This window comes from Nuphar pumila, chromosome 12, assembly GCF_984573655.1.
Source record: "Nuphar pumila chromosome 12, dmNupPumi1.hap1.1, whole genome shotgun sequence".
NCBI classification, from domain to species: Eukaryota; Viridiplantae; Streptophyta; class Magnoliopsida; order Nymphaeales; family Nymphaeaceae; genus Nuphar; species Nuphar pumila.
Window position 1 is genome coordinate 107,805,509 of NC_143260.1, and position 27,048 is coordinate 107,832,556.

The window sequence follows — 27,048 nt, forward strand, 5'->3', positions numbered from 1 at the left end:
ATGCATCTAAGCATTTAATAAATAATACATCAAGAAAACTAATAAATTTGATTAAGAATCATACTTTTTTCAAAAAATGAATCAAATGACTTGTTATTTTAGGTTATGATCTCTGCAAAATAGAAAAATCGATAAACTAAAAGATTACATGGAGATGTCGTTAAATTTTTAAATGCACAAAACAAATTATGCATTTAAGCACTAAAAAACATAATTTAATTTCAAGCATTTCAATGTTTAAAGTACAAACTGTAAAATTTCATAAAGAAAGAGCACAAAGTTTGTTGCAACAGACAATTAGCAAAAACCCTGAGCAACAGACATGAAGAAATCGTCATAAAAAGGCTTCGGTAGTGCTAAAAGCAAACCATCATAGGGAGATAACTATAGCACACCACAGTAAACAAATAAGATTTACGAAAAGTGGAAATGCTTGGTGAAAGATACAAACAACATTTAGTCGCTCAAACACAATATCTAAGCATGATATTCGGTTATACAAATACAACAATAATAACACTCAGAAACAACCTGCATTCATGAAGAGTGGTCCAAAAAGGGGACAAATGACCCAATTGGACCTCATAGATGGATTCAACATGTCAAATGCTAGGGATTGGCTTTTGGATCGTGTTTTTTTATGAAAAACATGATTTTATAAGCTAAGAAGTTATCTCACAATGTGAGCTATTTATTTTTTAAGACTGATAAAATCAATACCTATGTGTCATAATCGGACAAACCAAGAGCCAATTCCTACTAACCAAACCATGTAAATCACATTTGTTAGGTTACTTTCATGAAAACCACAGAAAACTTTAAAAAATGGAACAAACTACTCATTCTGACCTCATGGCAACACACACACATATAATCAATTCTTAACCTAAATCAATAAAACATGAATATCATCTCAAATGCAAACCTTTGAGATGCTATTGTAAATTACTATAATTAAAAACATCAAATCTATGTCACACGGACTCGGCTAGGGAGGCGCCGCACCCGAGTCGACACGCCCCGACACGGGTGCGGCTTCGGACACAACCCAGATTCGGTCAACACCGAGTCGGACTCGGTCAACGAGTCGAGGCCGAGTCCATCCTTGTTTTGGACTCGGTCAACGTTGACCGAGTCCAAAAATGTCCATTTTTAGGGGAAAAAACAAAAAAAAGGATCTTTTTATATATTTAAAAAATATATATATATATATATATAGGGGAGCCCCCGACCCCCCTTTTTGCAAGGGCAAAAGTACAATTTGCAAAGTTTGTAAAAACACTCATGCTGGTGCCAAACTTTAGAGGACAATATCCACATATATGCACACACTGGATATGTATATATATATAGCCGAGTCCCTGTGTCCAAAATTTTTAAAATTGCGCCGCACCCGCACCTGCACCCGCACCCATGTGACATAGCATCGAATAATAAAACCAAGTTGAAATTGAAATGTAATATAATAGATGACAAATTCTAAAAGAAAATGAAGTCAAGTGAATACAAAATAAGTAATCAAGATCATAAAGAAAATACATAGAATTAATGACATTGTTGAATGTGTCCATGAAGCAACCTAGTGTTTCCAAGTATCGTGTCATGTCCGACAAACTAAGAGAGAGAGAGAGAGAGAGAGAGAGAGAGAGAGAGAGAGAGAGAGATTTGGGAAAGTCAAAACCTTATTTGACTTTCCCTTTTATAGTTGCATAATGACCATTATACCCTTAAAAAGGGTATTTCACTACTAGTTCTTTTATTTTTTTGGTAAAAAATATAATGTTAAGGGTATAATGGTCCATTACTAGGAAGCATGCTTTCGAAATGTTAGGGGAAGTGCAACGGTGTTTCGTGCTTCCAAAGCGTGTTTCTCTTGCATAGTGTACATGGGCGCTTCCGGTAACCCTGGTAAACAGATAGTCTATACATCATCATTGCAGGTTATTCGGTCGTTTGTGATCTTCCATATTACAAAGTACAAACTGCTATCATGAATATGTAAAAGTGGTTTAAATATATTCATCACACACACACACTTGTTTTCTTTAATAACTTTTCTTTGTTGGGTTTTGATGGTCTATGCTTGAATTTCCTTGGCAACTCATACAATTCAGGGTCAGTTTCGGAAGATTACTTGGAATATATGCTTTGGCAGATTCCTACCAATGTGACTGGATGGATCTGTCACACAATTGTGACATCAAGTCTCTTAAAGGTGCTCTCATAACTAGTCAACTTAATTTTGCCCAGAGTTTTCCTGATAAACCTTTTTCCTTTGAGAGAACTGCTGATTTTAGTACAAGTGCTATAATGCATTTAAATTTTATGTGATGTTGATAACTTTTATTAGTATCTGTAAGAAATAACAGAGTGAATAACTGCATTTTTTTTAAAATGTAGAAGTACAAGTAAAAATGAAGAATGGTATCTCATGAAGCCTATTTAGATGAGATCTTAATTTGCTCAATGATCGGAATAGTTTCAAGATCTTGGTATTGTTTTTGTCTTAAAAAGAGTCTTATTTTATAATAGATGAAAACAGCAACAAGAACCCCATTTGTTTCTATTTATTATTTATTTCACATTGGTTTAATTCCGATATTATTGTTATGAGTATTTTGTTAATTGATTATTCTTTTAATTGTTGAAACTTCTCTCTCTCTCTCTCTTAATTTGGAAAGAGTGAACCATTTAAATTCATTGTTTGACCAAAATGTAACATATACATCAAAGATTAAGAAAAGAAGAGAACATTAACTAAGCGATCTTACTTTAATGGAAACGTGAAAAATGGCCAAATTCACTCTTTATATACTTGTTATATATCCACAGTGATACAATAACATACTTTCATTCACACCCTAAAACTCAAAGATAGATCATTGCCTATTCCTTATTTATCTGTCATGATTGATGTCCCAAAATGCACCAAGCCAGTGGTCAACATGAAAATTCAGTGATAAGCAAAAATACTTTCACACCCTAAAACTAAAGATAGATCATTGCCTATTCCTTATTTACCTGTCATGATTAGTGTTCCAAAATGCACCAAGCGAGTGGTTAAGAAGAAAATTTACAGTTGCCAAATACTTATTTCTGATGATGCTAAAACTCCTGAAGCAAAGAGTTGCATTCAAATTTGTTCCATCCATGCACTAGTTGTATTATAGCTCGGACTTTAGATGCTCTAGGTAATGGCACATATTTATATTAGTATCTGATTCTTCGCTTATTGTCAAAGAGGTGTTTGTTTTTCCTTTCTGGATAGGTTTTGATGTTTCCTTTTTCTGCTTTTCTTTCTGATGTCTTATTTTTACCTGACTATTCCAGGCTGTAGGTGTAAGCTCTATTTCAGGAACTACAGCTGCTGCTTCTACTGCTGCGATCAGGTTTGAAGTTTTATGAGAGAAATATCATTAAAAGAAACATTTGTATTTTATTCATATAATTTCTAGTTGACATGCACAATGTGTTATTTAATCATGTTCAATTTGATAGGGTTATTCTTTTGCAGCATTGCATAACTATACCAATTGTCACAAGAATTCATATAAGCATTTTCCTTTTTTTCTCGAGAGAAAGTAAAGTCAAATTTTATTATCAAGTGACAAGAAGTCAGCAGCAAAAGTATACATATCCATATTGTAAATAGAAGCTTAGCTACCAATTAGAGTAGGCATTTCTGGAATTGTTTTATCTTTCTCACTCCATGCTTCCTTCACCACCATGATAGAAGATAAAGATGAATACCTAAAAGTTTTAGGCCATTCATTATTGAGCAACCCATTGGGTCCTTTAAATCAGTACTCAGGGTGTGAGAGATCTTCACAAATTTCATAGGGCTTTGAGCAATCTGGTGCAAGCTACACTTCTTAGCAGAATCATTGCTCAACACGTGGTAATTTTGGCAGGTTGGAATGAGGGGAAGCATTGTTATATCTAGCTATTAGTGTAAGGCCGTGCTAAGCTTTAACACCATTGGGAGTTAAATCATATATGAGGGACCAAAATCACTTCCTTTCTATTGCAGCATGACCATCTGTAAAGTGTCCAAAAATGATCCACCACGTCTTGTTTCCTGATGCCCTAAAATCAGCCATTTGCATGTCCTCCCTCTAATTGCTTACTGCCATTGCCTCTCATCTAGTCGAGCATCCACAAGACCATAGCTAACATGTATAGATTTTGACTGCCTTTGTTTTGATACCGACCTTCTTACCAATCCCCTCGGAATGACATCCACTTCATCAACAAAAAATGGAAATGTAAATAGGTAGGGGTTTAGGATAATCATGGCCCATGCGATGAAGGTGTACAGTCTATAGACTAGGGATGGCAGTGGGGCGGGGGACAAGGTCTCCACCCCCGCCCCGCCTCAAGATTTTATCCTCCACCCCCGCCTCCATCCCTGGCGGGGAATGGATTTTATCCTCCATCCCCGCCTTCATCCCCGTTTCATGTCCTCCATCCCCGGTTCAAACGGGGATGAGGCGGGGCGGGGAAAAGTGCACGTCCATCCCCGCCTCCACCCCCAGACGGGGATGGATTTTAACCTTCGTCCCCGCCTCCATCCCCGTTTCATACCCTTCATCCCCGGTCCAAACGGGGCGAGGCGGGGCCCCGCTTTCCCCCGGTCCACTGCCATCCCTACTATAGACCCATTGAGTCTTAGCATGAATGACATATAACCATTGTATTAACTACCTTTGATAAAGAATAATCAAAGCACATGGTTCTAGGTTTGATATAGCATGACTTGATAAATTGGCCTAATTAACTTGATTCAACCCCCTTGTTAGGTCTGGGTCCAAATATGGTTCCTGCAGTTGGAACTAGATTGCATGACCCATATGCCTTTCCTTTAAAGTATGTGTCGAGCTTTCATGTAGAGCAGCCTCTGCCACTCTACCTTGGGACTGTACAAATATCACATTGTTGCTCTTTGTGCTAATTTTTTAAAGAGTCCCCCAGCTATGGGTGCTCCATGCAGCTTTGAAAAATTTATCTGGCAACCTCATGTCAAATGTAGTGTGTTTTTGTATTGCCTTCTTTTGAGATCCTCCTTTGTACATTCAAACTAGCAATAAGGCAATCGATGTTGGCCGATGGATTATGGAATTTTTATGGATATTAAACCTATAAATATCATGCTGTTTCCCCACTTCTGGAACCACCTGACATTTGTCTTCATATTTTGCAGATTTACAGGCATCATCACCTCTTCTTTTACCTCTGGTGCAACATTTGTTCGTGTAGAGTTATAAGTCTTCCAAGCGAATAGATTAGGGTTGTATGATTTCTATGAAATCTGCAAATGATGGATGACACTCTGAATATGAAATTCAGGGAAATGCACCTCTCACACCACCAATGCCCCTTCTCTCCTGGATTTTATGGACTCTTCTCAATATCACTTTTATTCACTTAAATCTTCTTGTTTCAACCAGCAACCAATGTCCTGATTATTGCTTCTTGGCACCTCTCTTATTGCCTTTCTCCTTTAACCCCCTTCCCAATTTATGGAGAAAAATGGTGGAGAAAAGGATATTAACAGTCCCAGCGTTATCACAATTTCTCATGTGATACTTCAATATTCCTTGTATCATACATGGTTAAGGATCCTAGTGATAAGCATCTCAACAAAACCACTGCCAGTCTCAACTAAAATTCTGCATCTAATTGGTCAAATTGCAACCCCCATCTACGTGTTGTTTATTGATTAGGTGGGTCTCCCAGCAGAATAAGGATCTCCTGGGAAATTTGGCACTTTTTTTTGTAAATCTGACCCTGCAGATGTATTCGGCGTGGTCCTTGTGTTAGGAATCAACACTTGTTCATTTTGTCCCTAATGAAAGCTACGATTTTTGAGGCTTGAATATTTTTGAAAATTTTATGCCGTTGATTTTCAAACCTTATAAAAACCTACCAACATGTCGTAATCAGACGATCCAAGAGCTGGTTCCTATGAAATCAAGCATATAGAATACATCTGTATGGTCAGATTTCCAAAAAAAAGAAAAAAGCACAAAAACTCATTTCATACGGGAGAAAGGAGGATTCCATTCATCTCTATGCATATTTGTGTGTATGTTCAAATTTCAGAATCTGAAGTAGCAAGGCATCATTGTCATCTTAAAAGTGTAAATTCTAGAACAATAATTTCACACATTAAATGCTAAATTCATGTTGAAAATTGACACAAAAATAATGAGAAACTAAGAAGAAAGAAATTACACACTAGCGATCAAAATCACAAATAACATAGTTGATGTTACTATGTAAGTGGGATATTGATGCAGTGCAGGAACAGGGAGAAGCTCGAATTCTACCTGATCCAGGATCGACAACGCATGTCCCATGCTCCACTGGGATAGACGGACGGATTGTGGCGGTGGATGCGACATCGAGCATGGCACTGAGACAAGGGGAAGCACCTCTGCGTATGTACTCAAGACGAGCGAAAGTCTGAGGGAGGTGAGACACGGGATTAGTGAACTTGCTTGCACTACTATTTGTTTTTTTTTCGAACTTTGATATTTGGATCTTGTCCTGGATCTGGGATCCAGATCCAACATGCTGTGTATAAATAATAGACTAGGGTTACGTAGGGGAGATAGAGATGATTGAGAACAGAGGATTCATTTCGTTCTTTATTATTTTTCTTTCCTTTTAATAAACTTCTGAGCACATTTTCCTTTCAATAGCTTGTTCTGTACACACCATCATTCACGTCTTTCAGCATCTCTCTGTTGTGCATCTTCGTTGCTGCATCAAAGTGGTATCAGAGCCGAAGACATGTTCTCCTTGTTTGGTGACATGGCACAGTAAGCAAGGGACGATCTTGCGAGCGAAAATGAACGAGACGGGCTAGAAACGAGCAACGATGATCACATGACGCATATGTTCGACATGATGACGAAGATCCAAGAAAACATGTTGCGCATGAGCAAGGACATGACTGGTATGTCAAAGCGACTGGATGGGATAGAGGGAAGAATATCGACCCTTGAGTCGTCGGTGGAGGCACACGAGGCGACAATGCAAAAAAAGAACACCGGGTTGGACAACAACCACGATTCAGGTTCAACTGCCTTCAACCAGGCGAGATCTGTGCCGTCGCCGGATGCTATCGGCCTCACGGGCACTGTGGTGGTCGACCCCTTCCAAGCGACTCTCAGCCTTCTGGCCACGTACCTGGAACACCCTGGAATGGGTCTGCGCAGGGATGCCAGCCAACCTGTCTTTCCAAAACCGGTAGCCTCCACGACGAGCAGTCAACACTACTTTCCGACACCAGATCTTTCCGGTGGTGGCCGCCAATCGCAAGGAACAACTGGCGATGGAATTTTCATCGTCGGTCGGGGTTTTCTGATGGGCCAAGTCCCGCGGAGGGCTCAGTTCTCTGTAGGGCCACCCACGGGTCTCCAACAAGTGGGGAAGGCCCGCCGGCCAAAGATGGTGTAATGAAAAAGGGAGGAGCGGCGGAAGCACCAATAAAGCAAATCACTCTTCAAGAGTGATTCCAAGAGCCAAGAACACAAACACTAAAAGTGTATACACAAACCCACAAAAGGGCAAAATGACCAAAAGTCATAAGTTGGATATTATTGAAGAAGGAAAAAAGAGGGTAAACAACCCTTGCAATACAAGAGGAAAACCTCCTCTATTTATAGAGGAGGGAGCCATGTAGAAGGGACCACAAGGGGCTCCCATGTAGTCGTTGGGAGCCCCAACGACTACATGTGTGGGGCCCTTGTGGTCTTACAAAAAGGTAAAAAATAAAAAAGAAAAAAGAGAAAAAAGAGAAAAAGAAGAAAGGGAAAAATAGAAAAAGGGAAAAAAGGGGTTACATGGGGTTTTACCAAAATACTCCTATCGGGTATTTTGAGAAACAAAAAAGAAAAAAACTGTATATATATACATATATGTATATATATATACTTATATATACGTATGTATATATATATACATAATTTAACACGCCCCCTCAAACTTTACGGGGAGAAGACCGAAAGTTTGCCAAGAAGAAACATAAATCGTGGAGTTGGGAGCACCTTGGTGAAGAAGTCAGCCAGTTGATATTCTGAAGTGAAGTATGGTAATGTGATGGTTCCTCTGAGGTATTCATCTCGAACATAGTGGCAATCCATCTCGATATGCTTGGTCCGTTCGTGAAATGTATGGTTGCTTGCAATGTAGATTGCACTTTCGTTATCACAGCAGAGCTTGGTGGGTGAGGAAATGAGGACACCCATGTCACCAAGGAGCCCTCTGAGCCACACGATTTCCATTGTTGTCATTGCCATAGCCCGATATTCAGCTTCAGTGGATGATAGAGAGACCTTTTGCTGCTTTTTGCACCTCCACGAGATGAGAGATTCACCTAAAAAAATGCAAAGACCAGTAGTTGAGATACGATCATTGGGATTTCCTCCCCAGTCAACATCAGTAAAAGCAGTTAATTCAAGAGATGAGGAAGAGGATAAGAAGAGTCCCTTGGAGATGGTATTTTTGATGTATCGCACAATTCTCATTACAGCTGCCATATGAACTGTAGTAGGTGCATGCTGAAACTGGCTTGCAGCATGAACCGCATGAGCTATGTCTGGACGGGTGATGGATAAGTAGGTGAGAGATCCAATTAATTGACGATAGGGAGTTGGATCCTCAAGAAGAACACCATCCTCAAGTCTGAGTTTTGAATTGATAACTTCGGGAGCCTCAACTTTCTTTTCATCAGATATTGCAGATTTGGTACAAATGTCTGCGGCCAATTTCATCTGAGATAAAATGTATCGCGGGGAGTAAGCCACTTCAATTCCTAAAAAATATCTCAAGAATCCAAGGTCAGACATATCAAAAGTTTCTTTTAACATAGACTTCACATCATTTACCCCATTTTTGTCATCCCCAGTGATGATCATATCATCAACATATAACAGAAGAATAACAATGAAATCACTTGTTTTCTTAACAAAAAGAGCATTGTCAGTATAGCAAGAAGTAAATCCTAAATTGATTAATACATTACTAAACTTATCATACCAAGTTTTAGGAGTTTGCTTAAGTCCATATAAGGCCTTTTTTAATTTCAAAATTTTACCATTTAAATTCATACCCGGAGGTGGTTCTATGTAAACTTCTTCATTTAAATTTTCATTTAAAAAGGCATTTTTGACATCTAGTTGAAAAATTTGCCATTTTTTAGCAGAGGCTATTGCAATAAGAGCTCAAACACTAGTCATTCGAGCAACAGAGGCAAAAGTTTCATCATAATCTACCCCATACTCTTGGGCATATCCCTTGGCCACTAACCTGTCCTTATATCTTTCTAAAGATCCATCGCACTTAGTTTTAACTTTAAAAATCCATCGACATCCAATGGGTTTCTTACCATTGGGTGGATCAACGATTTCCCAAGTTTGAGCCCTCTTAAGTGCATTAAGTTCCAGTTCCATTGCTTCATTCCAATGAGCATATTGTCTGGCATCATTATAATGAGTTTGTTCATGAATTGAGTGAAGAGCAAGCAGACATGCCCGAAAATTTGGAGAAAAAGAATCATAAGATACAAATCTATTTGGTATTTTTGAAATACGATTTGATCTTCTTTGAGAGGTTTCTTCGGTTGACTCATTTTGAGAGAATTTTTCAAGGGCACAAGGAGGATTTCTTTCATTTCTTCTAGAGTAGACTTGTATTTGCCTTTATACATTTTCTTGTAAATTTTGGTCATCATTTGGAGGTTCAAACTCGTCTATGAGTGGTTCACTAGATTCAACATTATCATAAATGACCTTTTCTTGAGGCAATAAGTCAAATAAAAAGGAATAATCAATATCTTCATTTAGTTTATGTGAAAAACCATTTTCTTCTTCTAAGAATGTGACATCTTTTGAGATATAAAGTTTATTATTTGATATGTCAAAGCATCGATAACCTTTTTGTTTTTCGCCATATCCTAAGAAAATGCATTCAATAGCTCTAGAGGAAAGTTTATCATTTTTGTGAGTTAAAACAAAGCATTTACATCAGAAAATTCTTAGTGTTTTATAATCGGGAAACATATTGTAAAGTTTCTCAAATGGAGAAAGATTTTTTAAAGAAGATGAAGGAGTTCTATTGATAAGATACGTTGAGGTTAGAATCGCTTCGGCCCGAAAAGTTTTTGGAATATTTTTTGAGATTAATAAGGTTCTTGTGGTTTCTATTATGTGTCTATGCTTTCTTTCCGCAAGTCCATTTTGTTGCGGAGTGTTTGAACAAGAACGTTGATGGCAAATTCCGTTTTCTTTTAAATAGTTTTGAAATTCATTGGACATGTATTCACCTCCCGAGTCGGACCTAAGAATTGATAGATTTCCTAAAAATTGATTTTTAACCATCGCATGAAATTCTTTAAAGAAGGAGAAAACTTCGGATTTGCGACTTAAGAAGTAAATCCATGTAAATCGAGTGAAGTCATCAATAAAGACCACATAGTACGAAAATCCTCCTTTGGACAAAATAGGGGAAGGTCCCCATACATCGGAATTAACAAGTTCAAAAGGCCGAGTGGTGAAATAGTTTCTTTGAGGAAATGGAGTAGCTTTAGATTTCCCAAAAATGCAATCTTTACAAGTGTGATTGTCTTTACAAGTATTGTTCAAAAAGGGGAAAAGAGACATTTTTACAAAATTTGGATGACCACGTCTCTTATGCCAAATTCCAATACTTTTGTCCTTTACAAGATTGCAAGATGACTTAGATGGAAGAGTCAAAAAATCCATAAAATAGAGATCACCCCTTGCCCAATCAGCTTCCCTGATTGGAGATCCTGCACGGTGCAATCTTTAGGTGAGAAAGAAACTTGACATCCATGATCGGTGATTTGGGAAACGGAAAAAAGATTTAAATTAATTTTTGGAACGACTCTTACTTTAGGAACAAAGAAGGATTGAGAAGTTTTAAAATCAAGTGTTCCAATACTTTCAATTTTTAAAGATGTCCCATCGGCCGTTGAAACATAAGAAGATATGGGTTCGGAAAAAACATTAGAAAGCGAGTTTTTATGAGACGTCATGTGAAAAGAAGCACCAGAGTCTAGTATCCACGTACCTGGAGGTGATGAAGAGTAGGCGATGGCGACTCTGGATGTTGAAGATGAAGAAGTCTTGAGAAGATGTTGGAGAACTTCAGAGATATGATTAAGAGTTTCTTTGATATCTCCCTCTTTGACACTTTCTTCTTCCTTCTTTGGAGATTTTTCTCCAACCGCGGCCACTTTTCCTTTAAGCTTTGGGCAAACCGGTTTAATGTGACCCGGTTCATTACAATAGTGGCAAATCACCCCCTTTCTATATCCATTATTTTTGTTAAAGTGGGGAGGTCTATATGCTTTTACTTTAGATCCGGGCCTAGAAACGACTAAAACTTCATCACTCTTGATACTTAAGCCAAGTCGAGTTTCTTCTTGGCATACTTCGGCAATGACGTCTTCAATGGGTAAGGCTTTACTTTTATGGAGAAGGGATGCCCTCACTTGTTCATATTTTGGTCATATACCATGAAGAAATTGGAAAAAATGCTCATTTTCAATTTGTTCTCTTCTTAACTCAATATCTTTCGGAGCCACCCATTTAGGCTCAAGAAGAACAAGCTCATCCCAAAGAGGGGTTAAAGAGCTAAAGTAGTCACGGACACTCATATCCGCTTGTCTAGTGGAACAAATTTTCTCTTGACAAAAAAATTGTCTAGCAAGATCCTTTTGGGTATACATACCCTTAAGGAAGAACCATGCCTCATTGGCTCTTCTAAATTTTGAAATATTTGCACAATTTTTGAGGTCCACATTGTTCATAAAGTATGCCAAAATTTTGGCATGATACTTTCCCAATCCTCAATTTTGGATTGATGATCATTTATAGCTTTGATGCGTTCATCGCCATCTAAAGCTTTTTCAACATCATTTTCAATTTTAGTGAGTACAAGAGAGGGTTCGGGAGTAGTTCCCATAACAAAACCCCAAAGTTTCTTACCTCTTAGATGGTTTTCCATAGCGGAGGCCCACATAAGATAATTAGATCCATTGTGCTTGAAAGAAAGCTCAACTTTAGAATCACGTTCCATGGGAGTCGAAAGGTCTTTTTTTTCTTCAAAAGCTTGAGAGGCATGCGTTCCAAGGCACCAAAAAGGTTGAAGCCGGATCACCAACCTTGCTCTGATACCATGTAATGAAAAAGGGAGGAGCGGCGGAAGCACCAATAATGTAAAACCCGAAAATTTTGATTATAAAATATTCCAAATTATGCAATTTGGGCCTAGATCCACATTACGGATCTAGGACCCATAAAGGTGATAATTAGGATTAATTGTTTTAAACCTCGATTTAATAATAATAAAAACAATAAATAAATAAAATTTTAAGTTTTAAAATAAAAAAATTAATCCGAGGATCCACAGTTGGATCCATTTGGATCCAACTTGTGGTTCCATTTTGACTTGGGGTCGGGTTGCGGGTCTTGGGTTCGGACCCGAGCCCCACCCCATATTTCTGCCCTGTTAAATGAAAAGGGCAACCCAATAAGGGTTGCCCGATAAAACTCTTGCAGAAAACAGAAAGGGGGGGGGGGGCAGGGGGTTACGCAGAGTGTAACGACCCCGCGCCCATCTCGGCAGAGGAGGGGGAATCTGGGTCGATAAAAGGAGGTGGAGAGGGAGCCCTCTCCACTCGTCTCTCCCTCTCCACTCAGTCCTTTCCTTCTCCCATCTCTTTTCCCTCATTTCTCTCTCTCTCCCTGTCTGCGTGCGCGCACCGGAGGAAGAAGGGGTCGCCGAAAAAAAAAAGCTGAGGCAACCCACAGCCACCAAAGTCTTCCAGCAAGCTCCCTTCTTCACGGCAGCAGCGGGGAGCGACACCAGCCGTCCGTGCCTGCACGTCTCCAGCCTCCGATCGCCGGAAAAGTCTTCTCGAGGTACAATGCTTCTTGGGTTTTGGGTGAGGGATCGAACATAGGTTCGATTCCATGTGGGGGTTTGAGGGTAGGATTTGGGGTTACAACAACCCTAAACCTAAAGCCCCAAATCGGTGAATTTGGGGGTTGCGGATCTTTCCGTGTGAGGGGTCATAGGGGAAGCCCTAACTCGGACATCAATAAGGGTTTAATTTGTCAGTGTAAATCCTTGATTTTACATGCGTGCTCTACACCGATTTTGGTTTGGCGTGTATTAATTTAGGAAATCAGTATGGAAGCACCTGATTAGCCTAATCTAGGGTTTGATCTATCGATTTTGGGGTAAACACGATTCTCTTAAAGCAAATTTGATTCTCCTGTACATGGATGTTGATAGAATTAAAACCATGAACTTTAAGTTATTTTCTGTGTAGTATCTTTTTACAGTATTCATTTGACTACAGTAGTCTTGATCATGGGCTTTATACTAAGTTGCAACAGTGGGGTTAAATTTTGTTTATGTATGATGAAGTTTCATATCAGTAGCTCGGTTCACCATAACTTCAGGGCTGTGAAGTGTCATTTTATCATGGGTCTGTTGAAGTCTATGATTTTTTCTGAGTTGTGTTAGGATATTGAGGGTTGGACTCAACCAGTTATGAGTTGTATCAAAATAACTCTTAATTTCAATTGCAGCTCATGGGAGCAATGGTGATAGTTGGGGATCTTTCCTGATGAGGGGTGCGGGTCATCCGAAACCCCAAATCAGTGGATTTGGGGGTTTTCAGTTTTTGTTAAAGGCATTTACCCTGATAACCGTGACCCCCAATTTTTTCCCTAATTGATTCCTGAATTAGTGTAAATTCGGAAATTTTATTACTTAGGATGTATTAATGTGGTGATTTGTTTGATTATCCTGGATTTTGCTGTATTAGAGTATTGCTTGGAGCCAACTATATGAAAATTGAGTGCATCAGCTGTCCTATTAATTAGAGTGTATCCATGTGGCAGTGTGCACTTTATTGGTTCTTTTAGGCATGAACTGCTTTAGCAATCATCATGAGTAAAACTGCACATAGCTGTAATCTCGAGTTGGATATTCTTTTAGTCAATTAATGATTTCAGACTTTTGAAGGTTGTTTGGTTACAAAGTACTTTTTGTGATTCCTTATCCACATCAGTTTCATTCAGGGTTTACCTTTACATAAAATTAAATTATCATCTGTTATATTAAGCTTGAATCTCGGGGTGAGAGCATACAGAACTGATAATTATAGTCTGGACCTTTGCTGGAATGAAGTTTCAAGTTGAGTGAAGCTTGATTAGGGTGGAACGACAACCCTGATTATAATAAGATTGCTTTATACTTCACCCATGTGGAACAACGTCCTTGCATACATTTCAGAGATTTTGATCCATTATCCTTTGGTGTGTTTGTTTTCCTGTTAAGGGTTTATCTATATGTAAGGAATCTTGAAGGAGTGGTCTTATAGTTACTGTTTTTGAACAAAAATTTCTGAGCCTAATATTAGCATCCAATACCTCTGTCAACTTAGACAGAATAATCGATATGAATGAGTAGTCTCAAAGCTTTTAAATATCATCCAAATTGACTGATTTTAAAGTTAATGGTAATTGACATTAAGGCTGGGATTGAACTTATGTATTGGATTGTATGAAAACACTTGCCGTGGAGGTTTATGCTTTCACTTGACGGTTATGATTATGGTACGCATGAGTGTGAGCATGATTCAATCATTAGTAATTCTTCTTGAATATGCATGCTTGATTATTGTGTGTAATGGTACATGTACACTCACACACTTAGAGAAACCATGGATTGGGTTAATACCCATATGTGATGTAGGTAACACACACATATTGAAAATGCATATGAATCTATTATGACATGCATATGTTTGGGTTTATGATTTCATGAATGCACAGGCTTTTGGCACTTTGGTTTAGTGTTATAAATAAAACACTACTTTTGTTTTGTGAGGTGATGCCTCGAGGGCCTAAATGGACCATCATCGGCCTGGAGAGTCGTGGGTTGGGTTTTCTTTTATATATGTTTTTAACTGCATCACTGAAACCACATAAGATGGTTTGGCACTTTACTACACTGTTCTAGTGGTTTATACGGGCTGAAGTCCCGAATGGGTCCCTGCAAGGGAGGATGCGGGGTTTTCACTTTACTTTGCATATGCGTGGCAAACTTAAAGAAATGGACTTAATTGAAAATATAATGAATAAGAACAGTGTAATATACATTCTGGTATATCTCATCTGGAGTATGAGAATCTTGGATATTCGGTCTTGGGGAGACTGTGAGGATCCCTGAACCCGATATTGAGGTTCTTCTACTGGTCACGGTTTTAAGGAGAGCCCGCCACTTTACCCGGGAGTGGTGTGTTAGTCACAGCTGTGAGTTTATGGTACCAAGGAAGTGGCACTTGTAGGCGTGGGGTGTCCCTTGTGTCCCCGACATTAGATGTGGAGGTCTAATGTTCCGATGGATGGTGTTGTTTCCTGATATCGATCGAGGGCTAAGTTGGAACCCAGTAATAAAATACAAATTGTGTGTTAAGCTACCCTGGGAACCTACTTGACCTCGGGGTTTGTACCCGTTTGGTGTATCCGCGGGCAACTGTAATTAAAAAGAGGAACTTAAGGATGTGTGCATCTAATAGGGCATGCATATGGAAAGATGAAACTTAAATGAAAGATAACAGAAGAAATCATGCATTGCACATAATCATGCATTTTTCTGTTATGCATTAGATCATGCATGTTTGAATCACTCTTGATATCATGACATGATTTGGTATTAGCATATGATTTACTTCTTGAAATCATGCTGCAAGGTTTAATTATTTAGTTCCTGATATATGTACTGTTTTACTATTCTTGACTGGTGAGCTCATGCAATTGTTGGTAGTTATAGATATTTGAATGTTGCAAAATTTTATATCTGCACTCACTCAAATCACTGCATGAAATCTTATCCATGTTCTTTCTCTCACCTGGTTTCTTTAGAAGTAGTTGTGCTCAGAATTTCGGTTCTAACACCCTACTTTGTTGGTTTTTCACAGGAAATGGTGAACAGTGAAGTTGGACATGCATCTGGGAATGGATGAGTTATACTTGGGCTTGTCAGCTTCAGTAGAGGACTTAGTGGTTATTTCTTTTGTCTTTTAGTTCTTTTAATTTCTGCAATTGTTTACTTTCAGTTGAAGAAAACCTTGTCTTTGAAATTTTCTTACTCATTAATAAAAGAGTTTTAGTTGGTTGATATGGATGATAATTGCAACTTCGTTTGTGGTGGTTGGGCTATCCAATGGAAAGTGGAACTGTGAGGAACCCAGATCTCTGGGAAGGTTTCCGCAATTCTTAGAAAAAAAAAATATTCTGCATTTTTAAATGGTATGGATTGGGGTCGTTACAAATAAAGCAAATCACTCTTCAAGAGTGATTCCAAGAGCCAAGAACACAAACACTAAAAGTGTATACACAAACCCACAAAAGGGAAAAATGGCCAAAAGTCATAAGTTGGATATTATTGAAGAAGGAAAAAAGAGGGTAAACAACCCTTGCAATACAAGAGGAAAACCTCCTCTATTTATAGAGGAGGGAGCCATGTAGAAGGGACCACAAGGGGCTCCCATGTAGTCGTTGGGGCCCCAACGACTACATGTGTGGGGCCCTTGTGGTCTTACAAAAAGGTAAAAAATAAAAAAGAAAAAAGAAAAGAAAAAGGAGAAAAAGAAGAAAGGGAAAAATAGAAAAAGGGAAAAAAGCGGTTACATGGGGTTTTACCAAAATACCCCTATTAGGTATTTTGAGAAACAAAAAAGAAAAAAACTGTATATATATACATATATGTATATATATACATATGTATATATATAAGTATATGTATATATATATATATATATTTATATATACATAATTTAACAGATGGCCGGCGGGAGCTGCCCCAGATGGTGGGCCGAACCCCCACCGTCGTCCCCGTAAGGGATGGCGGCGTTGGCCCCTCCCCCTTTCTGGAACCCGTCCAGAAGGGGTTCCCCACCGCGGGTCAGTGGGCAGGAGAACCCGCACCACCTTGGGCTGACCCAGATCCAATTAGATCCGAACCGGTCCATGGGGTTTATGGGGCTGGATTCAGACCCCAAGGACCAATTTTTGGGTCCCTGAGGTCGGATCCAGGGTCTGAGACCCTTTTCCCAGCTAACCCAGTTGGATTTGATTTGGGGCCGCACCTGAATCAGGTCCGACAAAGTGTTTTTGGTCCAAATTCGCGATCTAAAACCAAACCAGACCTAAATCGGACCTGGACGGAACCTCCGTTTCATTTTGGGCCGGGTCAAAACCAGACCCATAATAATATGGATCGTGGATCGAGTTCAAACCAAGCCTTTTACCCCCACAACTCGATCCAAGATCCAACCTATCCAAATCTGGGTTCGACGATTAATTTAGGTTCAAACCCGATCCAAATCCAATCGTGTTCAAATTCAGATTACAATCAAAACCAAATCTAAACCCCTACCTAAACCCAAATCCAACTCAAATCCGAACCCATTATTCTACCCAAATCCAGACCCCTTATCCAACCCAAAATCCAATCCAAATACCTTATCCAAATCCAACCCCAAACTATTATCCAAACCCGAATCCTAACCCAAACCAAACCCATTATCCAAATCCAAACCCTAACTCTATTACACATCCAGTCCCTCTACCTTTGTTGGGACCACCTCCTCCACCAGATCCTCAACGGCGATTTCAGCTAGTTCCTCCTCTTGCTCGGGACCGACTGAGATCGCCTCCAACAGCACCAGTACAGCTACAACATGAGCAGGCGTGCCCTGAGCGCCTGCCACAAGGTGACAGAGATCAACGCCCTCAGCAGCGCGTCGATCGAGACAACGATGAAGAGGGTTTTCTTGACTTGGAAGATGACACCTTCTGGCATGAGCACCCTCCAGGGATTGTAAATCATTGTCAGCACAGGGCACATGAGCACTCCACCACTTATGGAGTGAAGTTGGACCTTCCGGAGTTCGTGGGCAAATTTGACGCGGAGCAGTTCTTTGATTGGGCCTACGCAGTATAGTTCTTTTTTTCACTATCACTCTGTGGCAGAGCATCGACGCGTCTCCTTGGCGTCCACACGACTGAGGGGCTTAGCACAAACTTGGTGGGTTGAGTTCCAGAGATCGAGGGAGAGACAGGGACAAGGACGAGTGCAGACTTGGGATGAGATGCAAAGGCTGATGCAGGCTAAGTTCGTGCCTTCAAACCACACAGAGAGAGCCTACAAGGAGTGCTTGACCCTGTGTCAAGGGACCCGTACCGTGGCGGAATACATTGCTGAGTTTCATCGTCTATCCCTACGAGTGCAGATTGTGGACACCGCCCGACAACAGGTTACACAGTATATTTTTGGCTTTCGCCCTGTTATTTCTGACGATTTTAGTTGTGTCACAGTAGAGTCACTAGATCAGGCAAGCAGTTATGCCATGAATGTGGAGGAGAAATTGAAAAGGAGACAAGAGTACAGGGTTTCCAAGAGTGACCAGTTCGGTCAGCCTAAGTCGAGCTTCCCAACCAGGGGAGCAAGCTCCCCAAGGAATGAGGACTCAAAGCTGATCCCCACAAGGCTGACCAGTTCGGACTAGTCTACCATACTTGGTCCAAGTCCAAGCCTATTGAACCCACCATTCGTTGTTTTAGGTGTCAAGAGTTAGGACATGTGGCCTCAAAGTGTCTCGCCGTGACCAAGGGCACCCATTTTACCGAGCCTGCAGCTGAGATCGAGTCATCCAGTGAGAGCAGGAGTGAGTCACCTTTTGAGGGAGAGGACGAAGGGGAGGTCATCGAGTTTGATGGTAACATCGAAAACCTGCTATCCATTCACCATGTTTTAATGACACCCCGTGAGTCAACCCCATCCAAGTGGTTGCGAAACAATATTTTTAGAACCAGGTGTAACTATGAGGGTCATGTGTGTGATGTCGTTATTGATACTGGAGCTTGTGAAAATATGGTTTCTGAAAGTGTTGTGTCAACCCTCAATTTAAAAACGGAAAAACTTGTTGATCCCTACAAGATGACTTGGTTTAAAAGGGGCAATGAAGTTCCCATCACCCAACGTTGTCTAGTCAAGTTTTCAATGGGGAAGCATTACCAAGATGAGGTTTTGTGTGATGTGGCTCCTATGAGTGCATGCCATATTCTTTTAGGGCGACCTTGGCAGTTCGATCGTAAGACTACGCATGATGGTCGTAAAAACACATACTCTTTTACATTCAGGGGACATAAAATAATCTTACTCCCTATAAAAGAAACATGTTTTCCTACTGTAGATAAACTTGAGTGAGTCCCTAGACTTGCAGGCCTATCCTACAGAACCTTTTTGAATCAATGTAGGGATGAGGGTTATTGTTATGCCCTGGTGGCGAAACCTGTTTTGAGTGCTTCGTTGTCCATCCCTGCTGAGGTTGCCCCTCTTGTGGAAGAGTTTAAGGATATCATGCCTGAAGACCTTCCTATGGGTTACCTCCAATGAGGATTGGGCAACATGCAATTGATTTTATCCCTGGGTGCGGTCTGCCTAACCTACCAGCTTATCGCATGAATCCGTCTTAGCATGCTGAATTGCAGAAACAAGTAGGGGAGTTACTACAAAAGGGATTCATTCGTGAGAGTGTTAGTCCTTGCGCAGTGCCTGCCCTACTCACTCCAAAAAAGGATGGGTCCATGCGAATGTGTGTTGATAGTAGGGTCATCAATCGCATCACTGTTAAATGTCGTTTCCCTATTCCTCGGTTGGATGACATGTTTGACATGTTGGCGGGTGCCACTGTCTTTTCAAAAATTGATTTAAAAAGTGGGTACCACCAAATTCGTATTCGAAAAGGGGATGAATGGAAAACGACATTCAAGACACGTGATGGGTTGTATGAGTGGTTAGTTATGCCTTTTGGTTTGTCGAATGCCCTAGTACCTTTATGAACATGATGACCCAAGTGTTATGCCCTTGTTTAGGACAGTTTGTAGTTGTGTACTTTGATGATATTTTGATTTACAGTTCTTCTGTGTCTGACCATTTAATGCATTTGTGTCGAGTTTTGGAAATTTTGAGAAGAGAAGCTTTTTATAAATGCCAAAAAGTGTGATTTTTTTTCTTCTAGTGTGGTTTTCTTGGGCTTTATAGTATCATCTGATGGTGTTAAAGTCAATCCGGCCAAAATCCAAGCGATTGTAGAGTGGCCGACCCTTCAGACTATGGGTGAGATTCGTAGTTTTCATGTGTTGGCTACCTTCTATCGTCGTTTCATTAGGAATTTTAGCACCATTATGGCCCCCATCATAGAGTGCCTTAAGGGAGCTAATTTCTAGTGGACCTCGGTGGCCGATATGGCTTTCATTCTCATTAAGAACAAAATGACTAGCGCCCCTATTCTAGCACTTCCAGATTTTAACTTGGTTTTTGAAGTGGAATGTGATGCCTCTAAAGCAGGGATTGGCGTTGTCCTGAGTCAAAAATGTAAACCTGTTGCTTTTTTTTAGTGAAAAATTGACTCAGGCAAAACGACAATATTCTACTTATGATGTTGAATTTTATGCCGTTGTACAAGCCCTTCGTTACTGAAGGCATTATCTTATTTATAAAGAATTTGTTTTTTACACGGATCACGAGGCACTAAAATATTTAAACAGTCAAAATAAGTTAAGTACTAGACATGCTAAGTGAGTCAGTTTCTTGCAAGAGTACACTTTTACTATTCATCATCAGTTTGGTACTCTCAACAAGGTAGCTGACGCCCTTAGTCGGAAGAACGGTCTTTTGATGACTATGTCAGTGCAAGTGATTGGTTTTGAATAATGTAAAGAGTTGTATCCGACTGATCCTGATTTTCAACAAGTCTGGGAAGAATGCCTCTCTTCAAAAGGATTATCAAATTCGCAATTTTCGATATATAATGGTTACCTTTTTCGTGGCAATAAGTTGTGTATTCCGGCATTCTCTCTTAGGCTACAGTTGATTTCAGAATTGCATGAAGGGGGATTAGCTGGGCATTTTGGACATGACAAGACTTTTGCATTATTGGACGAGCGCTATTTTTGGCCCAAAATGCGTAAGGATGTCGTCAAATTTGTTCAGTGTTGTCGTGTGTGTCAAGTGTCTAAAGGTCATCGCCAGAATAGTGGTTTGTACACATTGCTGCCCATTCCTGGACATCCTTGGGAGCACGTTTCTATGGATTTCATCATCGGCCTTCCCAAAACCACGCGGGGGTTTGACTCTATTTTGGTTGTGGTTGATCAGTTTTCCAAAATGGCTATTTTTGTCCCGTGTAAGCGCACTACAAATGCCTCTCTAGTAGCCTCTTACTACTTTAAGGATGTTGCACGTTTCCATGGGCTGCCACACTCTGTCACGGCAGATCATGATACTCGCTTCATGAGTCACTTTTGGAAATCATTATGGGCTTTATTGAAAACCAAGCTTCAATTCAGTAATGCAATCACCCGCAAACGGATGGACAAACTGAAGTCGTGAATCGTATCCTAGGGAACTTACTTCAGAGTCTTGTTGGGGAAAATGTCAAAACTTGGGACTTCATCTTGCCTCAAGCCGAGTTTGCCTACAATAATTCAGTTAATAGGTCTATAGGCAAAACCCCTTTCCAAGTTGTCTATGGCCGTTCACCTACACATGTGGTTGACCTAGCACCCATAATGAGTGTTCGTGACCCCGCCCCAGATGCTCTTGATGCAGTTGAATACATGCGCGATATTCATCGGCAGGTTCGGGCAAAATTGGTTGAGAGCTACGAGCCTTACAAGGCTTTCGTGGACCAAGGTCGTCATGATGTCTAGTTCGAAGTTGGTCAATTAGTATGGGTCTACCTTCGTCCCGAGCGTTTCCCAGTCGGTACCTATGGTAAGTTGAGCCCCAAGAAACATGGTCCTTTCAAAATCCTCCAACGATTGGGTACAAATGCCTATTTGCTTGATTTGCATGAAGATTGGCGCATTTCGCCCGTCTTCAATGTGTCTGATCTGTACACCTACTGTGATGACAATAAGTCGTCAGAGGCGACTTCTTCCCAACCAGAGGAGAATGATTCAGTGCAGGAACAGGGAGAAGCCCGAATTCTACCGAATCCAGGATCGGCAACGCAGGTCCCATGCTCCACTAGGATAGACGGACGGATTATGGCAGTGGATGCGACATCGAGCATGGCACCGAGACAAGGGGAAGCACCTCTGTGTACGTACTCAAGACAGGCGAAAGTCTGAGGGAGGCGAGACGCGGGATTAGTGAACTTGCTTGCACTACTATTTGGGTTTTTTTTTTCGAACTTTGATATTTGGATCTTGTCCTGGATCTGGGATCCAGATCCAACATGCTGTGTATAAATAATAGACTAGGGTTACGTAGGGGCAGTTTTATTAAAAGCGCTCCTCAAGGCGCAAAAAGCGTGCCTCGCCTTAAGGCAAGGGCCTTTGTGCCTTGAGGCACAAGCATAAAGCGCAAATGCCCCAAGGCGTGCCCCTCATACGCCTTGAGGCGCACACCTTGGGGTGAGGCGCGCCTCAAGGTGAGGCGTATACGCCTCTCACTTTTAATCTTATTTATTCATCCATTCATTCAGAGAGAAAGAGAAAGACCTGCTGGAGCATGCCGCAGACGGTGGGGGTGTTCCATCGCACGAGGCAGAGGGCCTCGCGGGTCTGCTGGTGGAGCTTTCGGGTCCCTGGCAGCCCTCTCACCAGCGTTATGTACAGGTGGGGGCTCCACTCGATACCCACCCTCGCCTTGAACGCATTGAACGTGTTGTTCATCTCTCTCTCTCTCTCTGTGAAAATAGCCAAGGTGAAGAGGGAAAGGGGTTGAGGTTGAGGGGTCGTGCCAAAATGATTAAAAGTGGGATGTGAAAATGAAAGAACACAAAGGTCAAAACGTGACACATGTTAAATTTATTAAATTAATATTAAAATAATAATTTTAAGTATTTTTTATATTTATTAAAAAATAACTGATTCAGGGTAAAAGGTATCTATTTTCTGTCGATACGATACGACAACCTTCTTTGAAGAGAGTTGGCAAACCAACTGCTAAGTGAGCTCGGCAAACAAGACTGAGCAGCTCATGTAGTACGAGCCTAGTCGAACACCCACTGTTCGGCTTGACTCAAACTTATTTAGGATTGTCTAAATGAGCATACGTGATACAAAAAATAATATGTTGGCTCAATTAGTTGGTCGGTGTTCTTGTAGCCAATGGGTCATGGTTCCATTCTCATCATGGACCTTTAAAAAATCCAGTTATTTAAACCAGTGTTATTAAAAACGCGCCTTAAGGCACAAAAAGCGTGCCTCGCCTCGAGGCGAGGGCCTTTTCGCCTTGAGGCGCACTTAAAAAGCGTAAAACCCTCAAGGCGTACTCCTCATGCACCTTGAGGCGAGGCGTGCCTCACTGTGAGGCGAGGCGTGCCTCACTGTGAGGCGAGGCGTGCCTCACTGTGAGGCGCGCAATTGAAAATCGGATGGGCCCGGACCCGAGTCAGACCCGGACCCATATACTCGAAGGTTCGAGAGAACCTGTGTCTTTAAAAAAGACATAGGCGTCTCTCTCGAACCTTCTCTCCACTCCGTCCCCTCTCTTGAACCTTCTCTCTCCACTCCGTCCCCTCTCGACTCCCGCTACCGCCGGCCACCACCTGCCGTCGGCCACCACCTGCCGTCGAACACCACCCACCGCCGGCCACCACCCGCCTTCGGTCATTGCCTCTTCCACCTTCTTTCCTCTGCTGAGAAGGCGTCGACGACCCGCCTACCACTCTGCCTCTTGTGACTGGGCCTCACCTTCTCCGACGAGAACGACAACCTCCCCACCCACCCCCACACCGGCCAGACTCTGCCTCTTGCGACTGGGCCTCACCTTCTCTGACGAGAACGACAACCTCCCCACCCACCCCCACACCGGCCAGACTCTGCCTCTTGCGACTAGGCCTCACCTTCTCCGACGAGAACGACAACCTCCCCACCCACCCCCACACCGGCCAGACTCTGCCTCTTGCGACTAGGCCTCACCTTCTCCGACGAGAACGACAACCTCCCCACCCACCCCCACACCGGCCAGACTCTGCCTCTTGCGACTGGGCCTCACCTTCTCCGACGAGAACGGCAACCTCCCCACCCACCCCCCCACTGGCCAGAAGTTAGTCTGGGAGTTCCACGTCAAGGTCGCCAACTCCCCAAACGAGATCAACGCTGACTTACTGCAGTATCTGACAGAGCGTGGCATCAACGTCAACGTTAACCTGCAGAACAATATCGACCTAAACGTCCTCAGCCCCCAGTTCAGGTGGTCGGGCTTGTTCATGAAGGACCACATCACGTGGGTGGTGTTAGGGACGACCTTCAACTTTTGCTGGATGGTGAAGGTCGTCTAGGGGCACGTGTGTAACACGCTGCAAGAGTTCCTAAGGTATGTGAGATTCTTCTTCCCAAGGTTCACTAAAACATTTCTTATTTATTTATAATTTTAGATAATTTTTACAGTTTTTTTATATAAATTTTTTTTGAGGCGTACGTTTTGCGCCTCGAGGCTTACGCCTTGCCTCAGATTTTGGTGGAGCGCCTCACTACACCTCAACGCTTTTCACAACACTGATTTAAACTAAATGAGCTAGCACGAGCTGAGCTCAAACTCAACTTGAATCATCTGAGCCAGGATTAAGGGTGTCAAGAGGTCGGGTTTCGTTGGATTCAAGTGTGTTCAAACCCAAATTTGGTTTATGATACTGGTACCGGGTCCGGATTCTGGTTCAATGAGACCTACCACGAGAATTCATAGTCGAACCATATAGGAATTGCATAACCAAACTCTAACCATAACCAGTAAAATAATATCATTTATATTTTTTACATTGAAAAGTTGTGGATCTTAGTCAAAACTGGGGTCGGGCCCCATGAAATTTTATAAACCATACCTAGCTCCATATATTAGTCAGTGCTTTTGAATTTGACCCAGGTTCTAATCGGACCTCCTTGTTTATCACCATACCTTGACCCTATAGGGTTTGTCACGGGTGTTGGTGTAGGAAAGATGCATCATGTTTTTCATGTATATTATTTTGTCACCAGTGAAATTACTGATTTTACTATGGTTGTTGCTTTATCAATAAAACAATTTTTATTTATTTATAATTTTAAATATTTTTTATAGTTTTTTCTAATTTAAAAAAAAATTGAGGCTTACGCTTTACGCCTCGAGGCTTACACCTCGCCTCAGATTTTGGTGGAGCGCCTCGCTACGCCTCAACGCTTTTCACAACAGTGCGTAGGGGAGATAGAGATGATTGAGAACAGAGGATTCATTTCGTTCTTTATTGTTTTTCTTTCCTTTTAATAAACTTCTGAGCGCATTTTCCTTTCAGTAGCTTGGTCTGTACACACCATCATTCACGTCTTTCAGCATCTTCCCGTTGTGCGTTTCCGGTGCTGCATCAGATATGTTTGATTGTGGTGATGAAGTCTCGTGTTGTATCAGGTGCTGGTGTCAGTGCCATGTTGTGTCGACATGTAAAACACAAATTAGGTGAAATACTTATGACATAGATTCAAACCCAACCCTGGTTTTTGCAACTAGGTGTTGGATTTTGAATAATAATATTCTGAATCTTTCTACCTTTAATTTGTATTTAGTAAAAAAAATCTACTAGTGGCATAGACCCATCAATGTGATTCAGGTGTTTCATGTTTCATGTATCATGGATCACGTCTTTATGTGCTAGGTTTACCACAAGATAAGCAAGAAGAGAAGAAGAGGGAAGACATGTTTTTTTCTGTAACTAAGTTCCTCAATGAAGAGAGGAAAACATGAAATTCAATCCTTTTATAATAACACACTATCAATTTTATAATATTGACCCCAACTTTATAACTCTAAGGTAAAACAAATAAGGGATAAAATGAAGATTGCAACATGAGGGTAACAAAAGGGCTTTAACGTGATTTGGGTTTGGACTTGATCCAGTCCAGATCTTGGGTCTCATCATGTTCCAATATCCCTCCTCATGGTATTTACCATGAACAACTTGTTCTTTAAGTACCAAAATCTCTAAATAGTCAACCCCTTTGTGAAGATGTCTGCAATCTGATCTTCAGTTCCAATGAATTTAGTCTCCAACTGCAATATGAAGATGTCTGCAATCTGATCTGCAGCTAATAACACGTTTTTATCCAACATTGCATTGCTTGTCTCACTGAATTGTGCCTGCTTGTGCTGTCTTGAATTTCCACCTTCTGGCTTGTTTTGAACTGTATTCAGTTATTATACCTGGGATCATCCTTGTACCAACAATTTGCTTTTATGTGCTCGGGTTTCTTGCACACGTAGCAAGTAGGGATACCTCTTCCTCGATTGTTTAGAAAATGTATATTTAGAGTCGGCAACAAACCTTGCCTTGCTGTATTATTTATGCCATGTCCTCTGTTAAAATGGAGCATGCGTATGGATCTGGATCCAGATCCATACGCACATCAATAAAATAGAGCATGCGTATGGATCTGGATCCAGATCCATACACACGATGTTGTTGACGTGCATTTTTCATTAATGGCATTTCTATAATATAGTCCCCACTGTAAAATTGCTTTAATACATAACTATTAGGGCTTGGTGGCTGTGTAAGTCTTTTGCCGCCCCAGCCATTGTGCATCTCTCTCTCTCTCCCTCTTCTCTATTTTCTGTTTTCTGTGCAGCTTGAACTGCGGTGAAGACCTCTCACCACATCTCATATGGTATCAGAGCTACGATTGCGGAATCCTACCAGACGAATGCTCAACGAGATCTAAAGAAGGTTTTTCTTTTTATTCATCTTCGTTTTCTGTCGGTAAAATTTCTGGCACTTCTTTTCTTAAATCTCTGTCGTGAATCATAATATATCTGTCCTCTTTGATCCTTTTTCTTTCTGCCTTGTTCTCTCTAAGCCTTAGTCATAATATATCTGTCCCCTGTTTTTTTTTTTAAAACCCATATTCATCCTCGTTCAGAAGAGATCTCCTAATCTGGGAAGCAAAAAAAAAA

At 41.0% G+C, this 27,048-nt stretch overlaps 1 protein-coding gene across 1 annotated transcript in view; it reads left to right on the plus strand.

The window, feature by feature from the left end:
* The window catches only part of RUS5 (root UVB sensitive protein (Protein of unknown function, DUF647)), an 87,469-nt gene that overhangs the window by 19,320 nt on the left and 41,101 nt on the right, over nt 1–27,048 (plus strand). Inside the window, exons 4-5 of the mRNA XM_089982077.1 lie at nt 2,115–2,215; nt 3,331–3,389. Of these exons, the coding sequence (XP_089838203.1) occupies nt 2,115–2,215; nt 3,331–3,389 (160 nt within the window). The remainder of the gene's footprint in view (nt 1–2,114; nt 2,216–3,330; nt 3,390–27,048) is intronic.